Source organism: Anomaloglossus baeobatrachus, chromosome 5, assembly GCF_048569485.1.
Source record: "Anomaloglossus baeobatrachus isolate aAnoBae1 chromosome 5, aAnoBae1.hap1, whole genome shotgun sequence".
NCBI classification, from domain to species: Eukaryota; Metazoa; Chordata; class Amphibia; order Anura; family Aromobatidae; genus Anomaloglossus; species Anomaloglossus baeobatrachus.
In genome coordinates, this window is record NC_134357.1 from 162868874 (window position 1) to 162884721 (window position 15848).

The 15848-nt window shown below is 38.6% G+C and overlaps 1 protein-coding gene across 5 annotated transcripts in view; it reads left to right on the plus strand.

Moving 5' to 3' along the window:
• The window catches only part of LDB3 (LIM domain binding 3), a 282469-nt gene that overhangs the window by 138570 nt on the left and 128051 nt on the right, over nt 1-15848 (plus strand). For 2 of the 5 annotated variants that reach the window (XM_075348999.1, XM_075348998.1), the window contains exons 5-6: nt 5287-5490; nt 15296-15465. The exons of the other annotated variants lie outside the window; for them this stretch is intronic. In XM_075348999.1, the coding sequence (XP_075205114.1) occupies nt 5287-5490; nt 15296-15465 (374 nt within the window). The remainder of the gene's footprint in view (nt 1-5286; nt 5491-15295; nt 15466-15848) is intronic. 5 annotated transcript variants of the gene reach the window in all.

Here is a 15848-nt window from a genome sequence, read left to right on the forward strand (position 1 = left end):
AGAGAAGATGGTGTTGATTGGTCGCAAGGCTCGTATATTGCCACAACCTCATGTAAACCCTGGGAACACGAGCACGAATACTGCTGAAACCGCACCAGCATCGGAGGTGAGTATAAGTTGTTTTTTTTTTTTAATAAAATAGAGCCAAACGTAAGGAATGAGAAGGGCTTGTTTTAGTAGTGAACATCCCTTTTAAAGCAATTTCACCAGAATTCTGGAATAAATTACTTTGAAGAGTTGGTAAATTTTGTTCAATTCAGACTTGCGCAAAATTGTAGCAACTTTTGTCCTTTTCACAACAGTTTTTACAAGCTATGCCAAAAGGGTGAAGGTGGAGTGTAATGTGGTAACTGTGGGGTGTCACAAATTCACGACCACCTGTGGTGCTATGTCAGAAATCTTACACCAGACAGAGAGTGGTGTAAAATTTCTGGAGTGGTACACAAAGACGCATACACTTGTGAGATGTTCCTAATTCATGGGGAGGTGGACACCTCTTCATGAATCAGGAGCATCTGACTACACCATGCCCTCTCATTAAGATCAGTGAGAAAATGTGGCGGAAAACATGTTTTTTATGCACTAAACACGTTGTGCTTTTGCTGCTTTGTTTTCTACAGCGTGTAATATAATAAACTGCATACAACTGTATTCAGCTGCATCTAGAATGACAACTTCTGTGAATCAATGTGTCAATGTGCTAAGGTTGTAAAATTCACAAAGATGAAAAGAAATTGGTGTCGCTGACATTAAAGATTGACTAAATATAAATAATGTAATAATTAACATACTACACAGTTTGCAGTCTGGCATTTTATGGATAGATCTCTCCACACGTGTACTAATGGTGTTAATAGAAGTTTCCTTTGCAAGTATAAATATTTATGCTTGGAATAATCTGTTACTTCTCCATGAAGGTAAATGGGCATGAAGTCTCATTTTCCACCAAGTAGAGAATGCATTATTGAATGGAAAAATAATATGGGGTTTACAATTTATACATAAAATAACATTTTGAAGCCACTAATAAAGTTCGGCCAATTCTGATCATATTTGTTGAACATTCTAAAGGCAAAAATGATTGCCAAGTAAGAAAACTAAAATTCCACTGGTATAGAACACGACAGCAGATTAACAATCTTCTGACTTGTACTGAGTTAGGCAACTCTATCTGCATCCCTTTATGAGTAATGGTTGCCGTATAGACCCACCAACAGACTGCAGTCTTTGATTTAGATGACCCTGGTGTCCCTATATCAGTGCTGGCTTGCTTCACTTGTGTTTCTACAAAAAAACTGAGTTCCCCCATTATTAATGTGTCAGCATGCAACTATTGATGTGCTTGCAGGTAGCTGGTTTTCTGGATCAGTTGTTTTGCTATGGAAGCCCCCTTCTTCTGTCAGCAGGTTTTTGCTACTTCAGCTGAGTCCAGCATAGTGTAGGGAAAATGACCCTGAATCAAAAGATGTATCGCTTAGTTTACTGGGTACAGCGGTTCTGACACAATCAGAGCTTTTAGATTTAGCATGTAGCAAAGCTGAGAAACCTAACCATGCCCACACCAGGCTCTCTATATTCAAGGTAGACAGTGAGCTGTTTATTACAGGAGGGGGCGTGTTGGACCATAGCTCATGCACAGTCAGAGCAATAATAAGCTCCTGGTGCTAAAACAATTGTTGCAAGTAAACAACAGCACACAACTTGACAAGAGACACATTACTGAAACCTATGTTTTAACCCTAACAACATGCTGTCCTTGGATTACACAGCAAAAACCTGAAGACAGATATTTTTTTTAAGCATGACAGAGAAGGTTGTTGGTATAGCTAATGCCCTAAGCTGGACAGCCAGCATATTTTAAGCACGTTACTAGTGAATTGCTGATACAAAGAATTGGAAAAGCTCCCTTTCTCAGTTGCAACAAACCCAGAAGGGAAGTAAATCAGTGCTGAAATAGAGGCACCGGGGTACCTATCATATTTTAAGTATATTTGTTAATTTAACATATTGAATTATTCCAAAAATACTGAAACAAGTTTTTACACGCTGGGATAACCCATTCAAGCACATAACTTACTAATACCAGTAAATATTTTCAAGACATCGTGACCAGAATGTTTGCATAAATATCTTCAACTTGTATATTTAAATATACTGAAGACTGTAAAATTGTGTTTTGTGCTTTTCCGAGCTTTAAGGCATCATCTTATTAAATTAATGGGGAAGAGTAAACCTGACTGTACATGTGACAATACAGCTGAATGTCCATCAGCTCAGGAAGAGTCCTGCAAATATATGTAAATGTTACTACAGGCTCTCAAAGCTTGATATATGGGAAATAAAGTAATAATCATGAAGGGCAGAGTCTTATTGGTGACCCCATTAAAGATGATCATAGTCAGCCTCTCCTAATTTTAAATAGTTCCTTGTAGGGAACAATACAAGTGACATTGAATATGCAGTCTGCTCAGCAGGGCTGCATTTACATTAATCCTCAATACACCCCCATTAAAGGGATAGTCTCATGTTTTATATTAATCTTCTGTGCTTCCTATTGATAGTTCAGACCCGCTGCCCAAACTGTACTCTCTCCCATGCTGCAAGAAATAGGCATCATGGAAGGAAGAACTTAGGGCAGGGAAGCTGGCCAGATACGGCCAAGCAGCCAGCTACATAATAATGATTGTAAGCTATATAACAAACAGCTTGTAAAGGTGCCCTCTTGCCGAGGAGACCGTCCACTGCTATGGCTTATTTGTGGCCACAAAACCATGTGCAGGGAACTATAGAATTAAAAATCCTCTTTTCTTGAAAACTGAGAATTTTTCATAAGAGGTAGAGTGCAAAGTTGCCCCATTTACTTACAATTTGTAAATTACTCATTTATGATAATGAGGCAACCTCCCCTACCCTTATTTACACAGGTTAGTTCGTTGTCACATTTTGCCATATGAAGACTAAAAGATCAGTGATAATTTTCATATCGTCATAAAAATACTCATTATCAGTGACACAATCAGTGACTTTTACACAAGACATAGCTGCATTGTGTGTGAGAGTCACTACTAGACATCACTCCTTGTCCAGCAAGTATAATGAAAGTCAATGGGAAACTTGAGACTTTTTCCGGAAAAATACTAGACTTCCCCATTTACTTCCATTATACTCAGTACTCAATTCTCACCCATCCGAGCGTCTGACTGCTCGTTTCGAGTACCGAGCACCTGAGCATGGTAGTGCTCGCTTATCACTAATTGTTAACTTTCAGATAGAAATTTAATAAACATTTTGCTCTATTTTCCTTGGCAATGTGTCAATGGACAGCAAAAGGCAGGTCCTCGTGTTTGGTAGTGTGGGCAGTGTTCCTCGAGTTGTTGGGCAATGCAGTGCACACTATGCAGAATTCACTGCTGAGGCCAGTGATGGGCTGCAGTGGTCAGATGACTCGTGATTGCTGCAGCATAATAAATAAAAACTATGCACTATCAGATGACTTTATGGTGAGCAATTTTTTTTTTTTTAAATCCAGTACAACCCCTTCAACGCAATGTTACCAAAATTACCAACACATTGGGTATGGTGACCATGTACCGACCACACTGCTGACTGGACATATTATTAAGAGGCTAAGTAAATTAAATCACAGAAGTCCTAATTATTTACAATGAGTTATAGGTGACATGGGCTATTAAAAATAGCTACAAAACATGTTTTTCCAGAGGCACCTACCTTCACTGAATATATTCACACATGTGGATATGGACATAGCATGGAAAACCCAACCCAATTCACAGTGAATCCACAGCAAAATCCATATATGTAGCATGAATTTTTCTGTGGTTTTGCTCCCGAATTTAATATGGATTTTCCCCTTACAGATTGGAATGGGTGAAATCCAAGGTAAAAATCTGACATCCTTCAAAACTAAAAATCCACATCACAGGTCATCTACAGGGCAGTAAAATATTGCAGCACGTGGATGAGATCTGCTCACATTTCATCCATGAAACCTTGTACTTTAAACAGCTGCAGATTTTTCTGAAAGTAAATATTGAAATTCTGTAGCATTTCCATATGAGTGGACCTGTCCTCCAGGTGGTGGTACTGTGGGGGTGGTCCTGGGGCGCTGACCAGTCATAGCAAACTTTGTATCTGTGTACTGAGCTCTGATTGGTGCTGCGTTAGTCAGTGACCTGCTTCTCCACCAATCAGAGCAGTGCACATAACACATCCGGTCTGCAGGAGATGTGTTCCTCGCTGTCTCTTCCCTGCTGCTTGGTGCTGACTGATCAATGTGCACAGAGGGCATTGAAACCTGCCTTCCTGACCTCCCTCCTCCAGGAGACATGGTCCTGCTAGAAAACAGGTGGAAGGATATGAAAATAAATATATTAAAAAAAATCCTAGTTCCAAGTGCCACTCCTGACAACCTGCCCCCAAACCTCCATAATGGCAAATACAGCCCTGCTGATCAGTAGGCAGCGGGAGTAGCTGAGCAGACTTATGTCATTTGTAGAGAAAGATTCAATATAACTTGATTTCATTCATGTCATTTTCTTTGCAGTCTGGGCTTTGTAGAGCAGGGGACAGCACTACTCACTGATTAACAGCTATATATGCATAGCTATAAATTACTAATGAGACCGCCCTCTGGAATCCTGGCCTGAAAGGGGATGGAAATGAATGAATTACAAGGTATCCTCTTTCAGCAAAACTAGATACCAGTCCGCTCAGCTCCTCCTGGTCCATATTGCTGCCCACAGATAGGATTGCATGCTTATGGTTCAATTTTATTGTACAGCAAATGTCACCTTTCGTTTCCCTTTAAATATTCTGACTATGGTTATTTTAATGAACTGGGATCAAGATGTTTTTGTTGTGGAAACCAGTGCGTGACATATTTGACCAGTCTGTAAAAAGTGGGCTTCTAAAAGAGTACTCCAGCTATAAATTGTAGGAATGTGTTAGTCCATCATTGCTAATCATGGTTATGGAGAATGACAATACACTTCAACAAGACCATGGAATGGGGTCAAAACTATCAATCATACAGCCGGCAGACCCCTCTTATGCGGTATGCCTTCATGTTTTATAGTTTTCATCTCCAGTTTGGAATCATTTAACTTTTTGTGTGTTGTGTGCACCATCATTGCATGCGATAACCCCTATGAAATGTAACCGAGATCTCCGCGGATCAGTCATCTATAGCGTATCTTGATCACAATCACCTTTTTTTTATTCTTTTTCCCTTTTGCACCATTCACAACTCACTTCACCTCCTCTCAGCTCTGAGTTTGTGGAACGATTCAACCCCAATGTCCTGAAGGACTCGGCCCTCTCTACCCACAAGCCTATTGAGGTGAAGGGTCCTGGAGGCAAAGCCACAATAATTCATGCCCAATATAACACCCCAATCAGCATGTATTCCCAGGATGCCATTATGGACGCTATTGCTGGTCAAGCCCAGGCCAGAGGCAGTGATCTCTCAGGGTAAGCCATCGAATACACCTTCTTGCATGCTGGATGATAACGTAAGCACCTTCTTTATTACAGCGCACACATTTCTGTAGTACTAAAAGACTATGCAGATAAAAGTGATACATGGTGTGGTCACTGGGACTGAATGGATAGGTACTTCTCATAATATTTCATATATAACTTCAACCCTCAAGGACGAATATTGTTTTAAATTTAGACTAGGCTTAAAAAAATTCTATGCTTTGTCAAATTTTGGAAACACAAACCCAAGTTTACAGATTTCTTCTATGGATGTAGCAGAGCTCAGTTTGTCGTCAGACAGAACACATTTGGAATATTACACTGTGGTAGGGGCAGACATATCATTGGTTTGTGTTCAATAACATTTCAGATAAACCTGCTGTACTATCACAGCTCTGCTACAACGGTACATGATTCTCAGAAAAACACAGCAGATTTTACCATCATGACAGTGGATACATTTACTGCTGTGTAATTTCAGATTTTGACAAACAGTATTTCCCTTAAAATAACAATTCCAACAGTTTCGATTTTTCCAGGATAGTTTTATGAATCTGCCAAAAAAGGGGTCAGAGTTTATCAAACCCAAATAGGTGCCCATTGGGTACATTCCTGGGAAATGTAGGAGAATGGGGATGGCGTAAAGTCCCCTAATAATTCATATTAGATGTTGGTAAGTCTGCAGCCCATATCCTTGTACTATGCCATTTATCTGTTAGTCTTCCTGGAAATAACATGTGGATGGTCCCATTCCTCTACTGTTCACATTATTTGGACAATATCAGACTATACACCTCATTGGAAAAAACTGTAAAACCCAGTTGTCAAGTTAATTCCAGGAGGAATATGAGAGGAATTTGGTTATTTCCCGGATGAATAAAGATGGCACAACGCAGAGTATAACAAGCTATAGAATCCTTAAGTTATGGGGACTATAAATATTTACTAGAACATATAAATCTGGAAACACAACAGGTCGTGTGTAATTTCACTTATAAAGCCATCACCCATATAGACATATATAATATATACTGTTCTGCAGAATGTTTTTTTTACTGTGCTTTATCAATGCAAAGTGGAATTGAAAGTGTGCGCTCCTTGTCTGTCATTTGAAGATTGTTCCTTCTGTTCTACTTCTAGGAAAGCTGCAGGCAAATATCATAAATCAATGTATAAGTAATTTTTTATTCCAGTTAACAACTTTTCTCCCATGACTCCTGACAGATATAATTCCAGCTGTGACATACTGATGCTGAGCATGATAAATGATAAACTACTGAACCTGGAGTGAGTGGCTGAATGTGACTTACTCCGAGAATTGGATGAGATACAGGAGTTAGCAACCATTGGATACAAGTAGCTAATCACTGCCCCCATGTGGCCACTATGGAGTACAACTGCTGAGAAAAAGCCAAAGATGATTTTGTATCAGTCAATAATAATAATAATCATTTACTCACTTATATAGCGCAATTAATTCCATAGCGCTTTACATACATCAGCAACACTGTCACCATTGGGGCTCACAAACTAAATTCCCTATCTATATGTCTTTGGAGTGTGAAGGAAACCGGAGACCTCGGAGGAAACCCACGCAACAACGGGGAGAACATACAAACTCTTTGCAGATGTTATCCTTGGTGGGATTTGAACCCAGGACCCCAGCGCTAACCACTGAGCTCTGTGCCACCCATATAGATCAGTATTAGTGATGAGCGAGTGCTGCCATGCTTGGGTGCTCAGTAGTCATAAGGAGCAGTTGTACACTTGGATGGGCTCAACTCGTGTACCAAAACAATGGAAGTCAATGGGAAGCTCAAGCATTTTGCTAGAATATCTTCCCCATTGACTTCCATTATACTTGGTACATGAGTCTAGCCTGTCCAAGTGTCCAACTGCTCCTTACGAGTACCAAACATCCCAACAAGGTAGTGCTCGCTCATCACTAATCAGTATCAGTTTGTAACATGTTTACCTTAGGAGTAAGACTTTTTTTTATCATGTAGACTTATTTATTTGTTTGTCACTACCTTTATAAAAATGATTACTGTGGTGTCCTATGCCAAGCCAAGGAGCAGAAATAGTCCTTCAACCATCTCAGTCAGTGGTGTCATATTGGAAGCATACTCATAAAGTATACCCTTTAGTACCACTTAAATAGTGCCTGCAGTCATGCTGAATGGGCAAAAAGACAAGTAATCTGATAGCATAAACAAATACCAAAGCTATAGTAAACTGAGTGCAGATGCAGAAATAGGGGCAGATCCTGTGTCAGGGAAATACTGCCTAGGAGACATCTTCACAGTCTGGTATCAGCCCTGGAGATAAGAGCTGACAGGGACACTTTACTTAGAAAAAACGGACATAGTGAGCACATATAATAAAGCTTAATAAGTCATTGCAGTGTGGTCTGTGGCCAGTAAGTGTGCAGTGATTGTATATGATGTGTATAGTGTGTGTACAGTCTATGGATGTTCTACAGATTGGGAACAAAGGTTATCACAGAGACAGTCTTGTGTAACCACATGTGACTGACGCAGCTTCCATCACACTAGACTAAACAATGTGCGGGATAGGGGAACATTTTTTAAACATTTGGTCTGTGTTGGATACCTGTGTTGCATGTTTATATTGTTAAACTGTAATTCTTTATCCTATCAGTTCATTTTTGCAGACATACATCAGATTATCATTAGTGGATAATAGACAAGAGTTACTGCCTATTCAAGTAAAGTTAGATGAATGTCTTGCTTATTTAAAGGGAAGATATTGTCAGAAGGTGTCCAGTGTTTAAAATAGGCATTTGTGTTAAATGTTTGTTTTTTTAAATTCTGAAAATGTTTTTTTTCCACATTATAAGTACTTATAAACATAAAATATGGGACTCTTGTAATTCTCACACTGGTCACTGGGGATTTTTTTTTCAGACTCTGACTTCCTGTTGTTTCAGGAAACAATACATGTACATAGAAATGATCTGACTCCCATCCTATCTTTTGAATTGAATTATCTAATGAGTGTGTTCAAAGGTTATTGTAAAGGAGATAAGACTATGGAAAGAAAGCACAATAGGGTCTTACAAGGTAGAGCAACAGGCTAATATAAGTAAAAAACTCACCTAAAAGGGTTGTTATAGTCACAACTGTAATCGCGTTGTATACAAACAAACAGCTGCAGCCCCGAAAGAATCAATAAAAGACCTAAGAATGAACCGGGTGTCTTGCCATGCTATCACCAAACAAATCAACGCGTTGACCTGTACAAAGGATAAACACATGGAATAACTTATCAACATTGATTTCTTTGGTGACAGCGCGGCAAGACACCCGGTTCATTCTCCCATTTTTTTTATTAAGGTTATTGTAAAAGGAGAAGAAGCAGCGTTAGCTGTGACATTGCCTATCGTTATTGGTGGGTCATGTGTTATATTATCAGCTGTGTATAGAGGTGTGACCTGTCATTGTTCTCCTGTCTCTGCTGATAATGAGCCTGCTGAAAATTCTTCTCTTCTAGAAAGGTTAGGAAGTATGGGTCTAAAAAGCCACCATGGCCAGTGTGAAAATTGCAAGATTACTTATATTTTTATGTAGGAAAATAAATGTACATTTTCTTAAATACATGTAATACAAAAGCTTGATTTAAACAGTCATTTTCTGATTATAGCTTCCCTTAAAGCCTTATGCATTCTAGCAGGACTCATAAACCCTCATTTTAATTTGAGGACTATACAGTCACTCTGACATGGATATTTAAAGTAAGAACACCATCCTTATCTGGTGTGAGGGATCTAATTACCTCTTTTAGGACATTATATGAGGCAACACCATCTATTGTTCTTTACAGTGCTTTACAAACTACAAAACATTTGGGATCTCTACGTGAGGTAATATTTTGAGAGTAGGTGGTAGATCCCAGTCCAGGTGAAAGCTGAGTCAGTAATACACAAGTAAAGCATGATCTGGCGTCAGACATATATTCGGCAGACGAGCACCCCGCACCCAATGCTTTACAAATCAGGATTAATCTCAGGCTGATTAGAGACAAAATCCAAGGAACATACAGTATGACGATAGCATTTACAATAGTTTGCCGTTTCCCACAAATGTGTACAATGCTTGTGCCTGTCACAGTCATCTGTTATACTGATTTGTAAATTGTCATTGGCAGTGTTGTTCCATTTGCAGTAATTTTTCATACTCTGTGCTTGTTGCATCATTGTCTCATTCATTTGACATAGTTGCTTCTTTAACTCTGGGAAAATCATCAGAAGAATAACAAGCGTCATTGACATCTTCTCAATACATTAATGTTCATAGCAAATCAATTACTTTTTTGTGATTTACTAGTTTCCAAGTTGAGTGTATTATGTTGTAATACACATTGACTTCTAAAACTAATGGTCAGGTCAATGACTTGATGGAATTGCACTCTGTGTTTTTGGTTCACTCTCACTACATCATAACGATTCCAGCTTGTTGGACCCTTTTCTTGTGTAGTTAAGACCATGTGTTCTCTTCAGGCAAATTTGACTTGTTAATTATGCTTATGTTTTCCTTTACTGACTATATTCTTCTTTTTTTTCCTCTCTATCCATCCTTTCCTTATTAACTTACTTCTCATACTAACTTCACTCTGTTGTGCCTATCACATCACCATAATGATGATTACCAAACCTCAATGCACTGGTCTGTTGGGTTTGGTCGTATCAATCACAGTGCTCCTGAAACACCCGAGCTGTAAGTAGACATTTTTTCACTTAATCCTACAAAGGCTAGGTTTATTCCTCTTGGAATTTCATCATGTTTTTCCACTCTACAGAGATGTTTTTGTATATAAAAAAAAAAGTCATTCTAAGTATTCCTGGTACATTACCTTAACATTTTTACAGCTCATCTAAAGTCATTATCTTGTCCTATTTTACAATACGGTTACCAATGCACATAATTAAGGTAATGACAACATTTTATATATTAAAAAAATATAAAAAAAAATTGACCCTTTAAATTCAAATGTGACAACTAAAATCTCTCGGAAGGGGTAATCGAGGGTCCAAAGTGAAAAGTGCAAAACACGCTATGTAGTAGACCTACCTCTTTTTCCCTCAGAAGTGTTAATTTGCCTCCTACTCCTTATTGTACTCAACAGAATGATACAAAATAAAGCTCATCATGTGAGCCCCTTTGGCAATTTTCAATTGCAGAAAGATTCTAGATTTTCTCATCACGTAAAATAATGGCATATGTCTTGGATATGCCCCACTTCATAATTGGTAGCCCCCCAAAGCTTTTGACAAGGAGCATAGTGCTTAATTTATGACTAATGTAACACTTCAGTGCTTTCCTTGGTGACTGGTCATCCAGCTGAGCAGGCAGTGTATGGTGTATATAGAGCCCGTAGTAACCTGCACTGGTGGACAAATGCATTGTTCTGTAGAAGTTCAATCCCCCCAATCACAAGGTGATCAACTGATATGCAATAATTTTGTAAGATGTATGAGGCAGGTCTTTACATCCATACGCATAGGGCACATTTCATTTCAATTCTCGATTGGCTTTCTGTTGGGCGTTACACGATTTTCATTGCAGCTCCATGCTCTAATTAAAGGGGCCTGTCCTTGTGATAGATTCCCTTTAATAAGATGCATGTTGACTTTGCTTCATAATAGGTGATGTATCGTTTGCTTCATATTAATGAGTAATTAGACACAACCCCATTATATTTCACTGGAAAATCTACAGATTTCATTGACAGTGTTTGCTTCTGTGCTACGCTTCTTAGTCAAAGGTCATCGGTTCTGGGGACTTTTATGTTCTATCTTACAGGATATGAGGGTATTGTTAACTACTTTTTATAAATCTAGCAAGGTTAGCTTACCTTCTCTTTTACTGATCTTATAGGCCATCACATGACAACATCACTTGCAGACACTTCTATGAGACCCATCCATGTGCTTGCTTTAGTCTGTATGTGGCTTTCACATGTCTAAACACTGTTCTCTTCCTACAATGTGTGTGTTTTCTAGTCTGTCTCACACATACCTCTCATTCAAGATTTTACTATCACAAGGCTTTTTTTAAGTAGTACAAGTCAATGTTCAGTTTAATACTAGCGTTTCTGAGTCAGGTATTCTGCTCCTTAATGCATTCATCTCTGAAGATCCTATAAAATGTAGTAGTAGAAGTATATGACTACAGTAGTTTAGCCAAGGCAGACAAATGGAGTTCACCTGCTTCATGGAAATTATCATAAAAAGTAAAATTACTATATTACTAGCCTTATGACTAGTTATTTCCAGATTGATAACATTTACAGGCACAATCTCTGCAATCAAGTCACATGGTAGTTGCCAAATCTTTAGAAGAGTTTCCATAACATTGCCACAATCCCACTTTATAATCCAATGCTGAAAATGATATTTGTAATTAGTTTTTAAAGGAACAAAGCTAACTAATATGTGAAATCAACAGATTACATAATTCTATTCTGAAGCCCTAGTTCTCTCAATGATCGGCAACCACCATCCGTCATGAACAGGTGGGGTGACCAAAGATTCATTCCATTTTTATATATTTTACAAGCTCATGCCAGGATCGCTTACTCAAACCTGCTCTGGGTAAAGTACATATGACAAATGTATCCATTAATAATGTGGCAATATATATATACCAAGAACCAACAGTCAATGTCATAATGTTGTTTTTGTATTGATGAAACAATCAAACCTTTATATGAAATATCATTAAGCCCTAATTTATATATGTAATTATTTTATAGAACATGATGAAGATATCAAAATCAAAATAGCTCATATTTAAAAAAAAAATTAATGAATGAATAAATGAAATGTAGAGGTTTGATTGTGTAATTGATGTATTTTAATTATTATATGTATGAATTTGTTGTGTTACAAAACAAATGCAAACAAAGGCTTATCCGGGACCTGTAAAATATTCTAATGTTTAGTAATACAGCTCCAGAACTGAGGCTGAACAGCTTTAAGAGCCATTGAACTACATACACAACTCTTGCTCGACTATTACTTTTTTGCCTGATTTACAGTAACTTTTCCAGAAACTATACCATTTTTGTGTATCGGATACATTTATTTTTTCATCTTCAGTGACTAGTATTATGTCCAAATACACAGCCCATAGACAACATTTACACATTTTGGGAAATAGCAGACTGTTTTTGTAGTCCTGGACACTATCTTCCATTAATAAAACCTTTGTTTGCATCCTTTAGGCCATGTTGACATAGGGATTATTGTTTTATTTTACTTCAGATGCTAGATACACCAACTTAGAGCATTATATTCATTAACTTCCCACATTGCAGAATTTACACTGTTTTTGTTACTATGATGACTTTTCTGCCACTTTCCCACTGATTTAAAGAGGTATTCTCAAGTTATGAAATTATTTTGGTTAGTTAGACAGCAGGAAAATAAGTAAGTTTGCAGTTGATTTGCTTTTAATATCTGCTATCATTCTCCAATAATGAGAGCTTTTATCATACATAGTGTGCAGCTGGTTTCCATAAAGCATTGCCACTAGTGCCTGCAGAGTGCGTAGTAGTAATGTTACAGGAGAGGGGTTGATTAATAACATTCTAGCCACCTTTGTCAGTCAGTTGATTTGTATACAGCAGTGAGCTGCTCCCTACCTACCCCTCCCTCTCAGCTCCTGACAATGTGCTGTTAAACATCTTGAAAAGTCACTAGTTCCATCATCGGCTTCTTCCAGAAGAAGTTCTCTTAGTCACGGCTCTCACTGTCTGGTGCTGCGTGTTTGTTCAAATTCTATTTAGCTATGTGTCAGTATAATAATAACAAAGTGGAGTCCACTGATAGATTAATGTTAGAGCAGAACATGTGCTGTGGTTTATAGTTATACTCATAATACAGCTCTCCTGTTCAATAGAATTGTCACTCAAGCAGGAAAGCCAGCCCTGCCACAAACCAGGAACTGAAAGAGACTGGAAAGCTTTGTGCTGCTCAAGAAACAACCTGAGAATAAACCTTTAAGAAGGGAAAAGCCACAATTTATCAAGTGACAAGTAAAAGTCATCACATATTTGCATGTTACACATTGTGTCAAATGTATTCTGCATAATAGCTCTAGAAGCATTTTTTGGAAATGTTACAAGTCCCTCAAGTGATTCACCTATGTGAACATGGCCTAAATAAATATATTAAACTGATTATTTAATTGTACATTAAATATGAATGTTTAGCAAGCTCTTGCATTTACATCTTGGCAGTAATGGAAACTAATATATCTATATATGTAAGATCTGCTTAAATTGCATTGTGTTTGATGCGCTGTACACTATGTACACTCAATTAAATCTCAAAACAGTTTGAAGCACAAATTACCAGATGGCCACAAACTGACTAGCCCACTAAATCTGCAGCTGTGTAGGTTCTTGATGTATTCCCCTTTGGACCATTGCTTAATTTGCCCCCCCCCCCCCCCCCATTCACCTAAAGCTTCTTCTAGTTAAATGGTAAGAGTTTTCTTCATCTGTTACTAAAGTATTTCTTATTCTGGATCTGGCTGTACATTACAAAGACAGTCCACAAAATTATTTGGGATCAATCCAATGCTTCATTTGCGCTGTAGTTCAAGAAAAAGGAACAATAATGGGTGAGTCTCCCACAGGTTACAGCTGATTGATGAAAGTGCCAGTGCCAACAGTGGGGTGATTAGTCACTGTATGATCACCAGAGAACTTTCTTAACAAAATAGGTTTGTCCAAAGTGGACATATGTTATGTCTAACCCAAATCTTTGAACATTATAAAGAGAAAAATTAAGCTAAGGACATTGCATTCTACATTTGTAATTTACACAGGTGTGTCTATACTTGGCTAATGTCAGTGGCTTAACTAGAGTCTGATGGGCCCCGGTGCTAAGTTTGGACCTGGGATTCCCCCCACATGTTGGTCAGATGTATATGCCCTTGTAGATTACTAAATCTTCTAAAGACATAAGTGTTATCCTCTCCCTTCATTATGTGTTAATATCCTCCACCTTAGGCCCCTTCCTCGTAAATATGTCTCTCATCCTGGTATATATGTTCCTCATCCTGATAAATATGTCCCCGATCCTGGGCCTCTCCTGGTAGATATGTTCTCCATTTTGGTATATATGACCCCATCCTGTCCTACATGTCTAACATCTTGGGCCCCTTCCTGGCAAATATGTCCCCCATGCTGGTATATCCGTCCCGCATAAAAAAAATATATATTCTACTCACCCTCTCCAGTTCCCACGTCGCAGCATACTCCTCTGTAGTCGGTAGAGAGGCCGGCAGCTGACACCAGCTGCCGACCTCTCTTTGGCCGACGGCATATATTGCAATGCAGGAACTCAATGAGTTTTTGCATAGCAATGCATGTCAGCTGGATAGGCATCCTTGGACACACATTCAGCTAAAGTAGGCAATGGGGTGGCAGGCCCCTTCCAGCCCAAGGCCTAGACAAGGTTGCAATCTCTGTGACTACGGTTTAAAATTTAAAATAGTTTAATGGCTGAGGCCATGGAAACAATACAACAATTGTAAGTAAATCATTGATAGATTCCAAAAAATAATGTACTCTGCCATTTTTCTAAATGCAAGACTTATCCATGCTATTAAGTACAAAAAATATAAGGATGGGAGTGGAGCTGTACAAATCTTTATTGATGATTATGAAATACATTAATTTACCTTTGAACCAGATATACCTCCAGATAAAATGGACATAAGAATTACTTGTAGCAAATCTTCAACTCCCTCTTTCTACATTGCAGTAACGTCCCAGTTAAAGATCCTCATGTAGACATTGCTTCTCCAGTATATCAGGCTGTGCTTAAAAATCAGGGCAAAACTGAACATGAGATTGACGATTGGGCACGTCGTGCTGCCAACCTGCAGTCCAAGTCATTCCGTGTCCTTGCACAGTTGACGGGAACAGAATACCGTGAGTAGATATTTTGGCTACAACATTTAAATTATTATGTAAAATTTAATTTTTTGATGAAGTGAGAATGCTCTGCTTAAGGCCCTTGTAGACAGAACAAAAAAGTCAGTTAAAACTCCTGAGAGATGATGTTGGGAAAGAGAAGGATCAGGCACATAATAGTTTTATACTCGAGCCTTCTGTTCTCCATGGCAGCAACTTAAGGGTGCTTTACACGTTGCGACATCGCTAGCTATTGCTAGCGATATCGCGACCGATAGCACCCGCCCCCATCGGTGGCACGATATGTGGTGATCGCTGCCGTAGCTAACATTATCGCTACGGCAGCGTCACACACACATACCTTTTCAGTGACGTCGCTGTGACCGCCAAACAATCCCTCC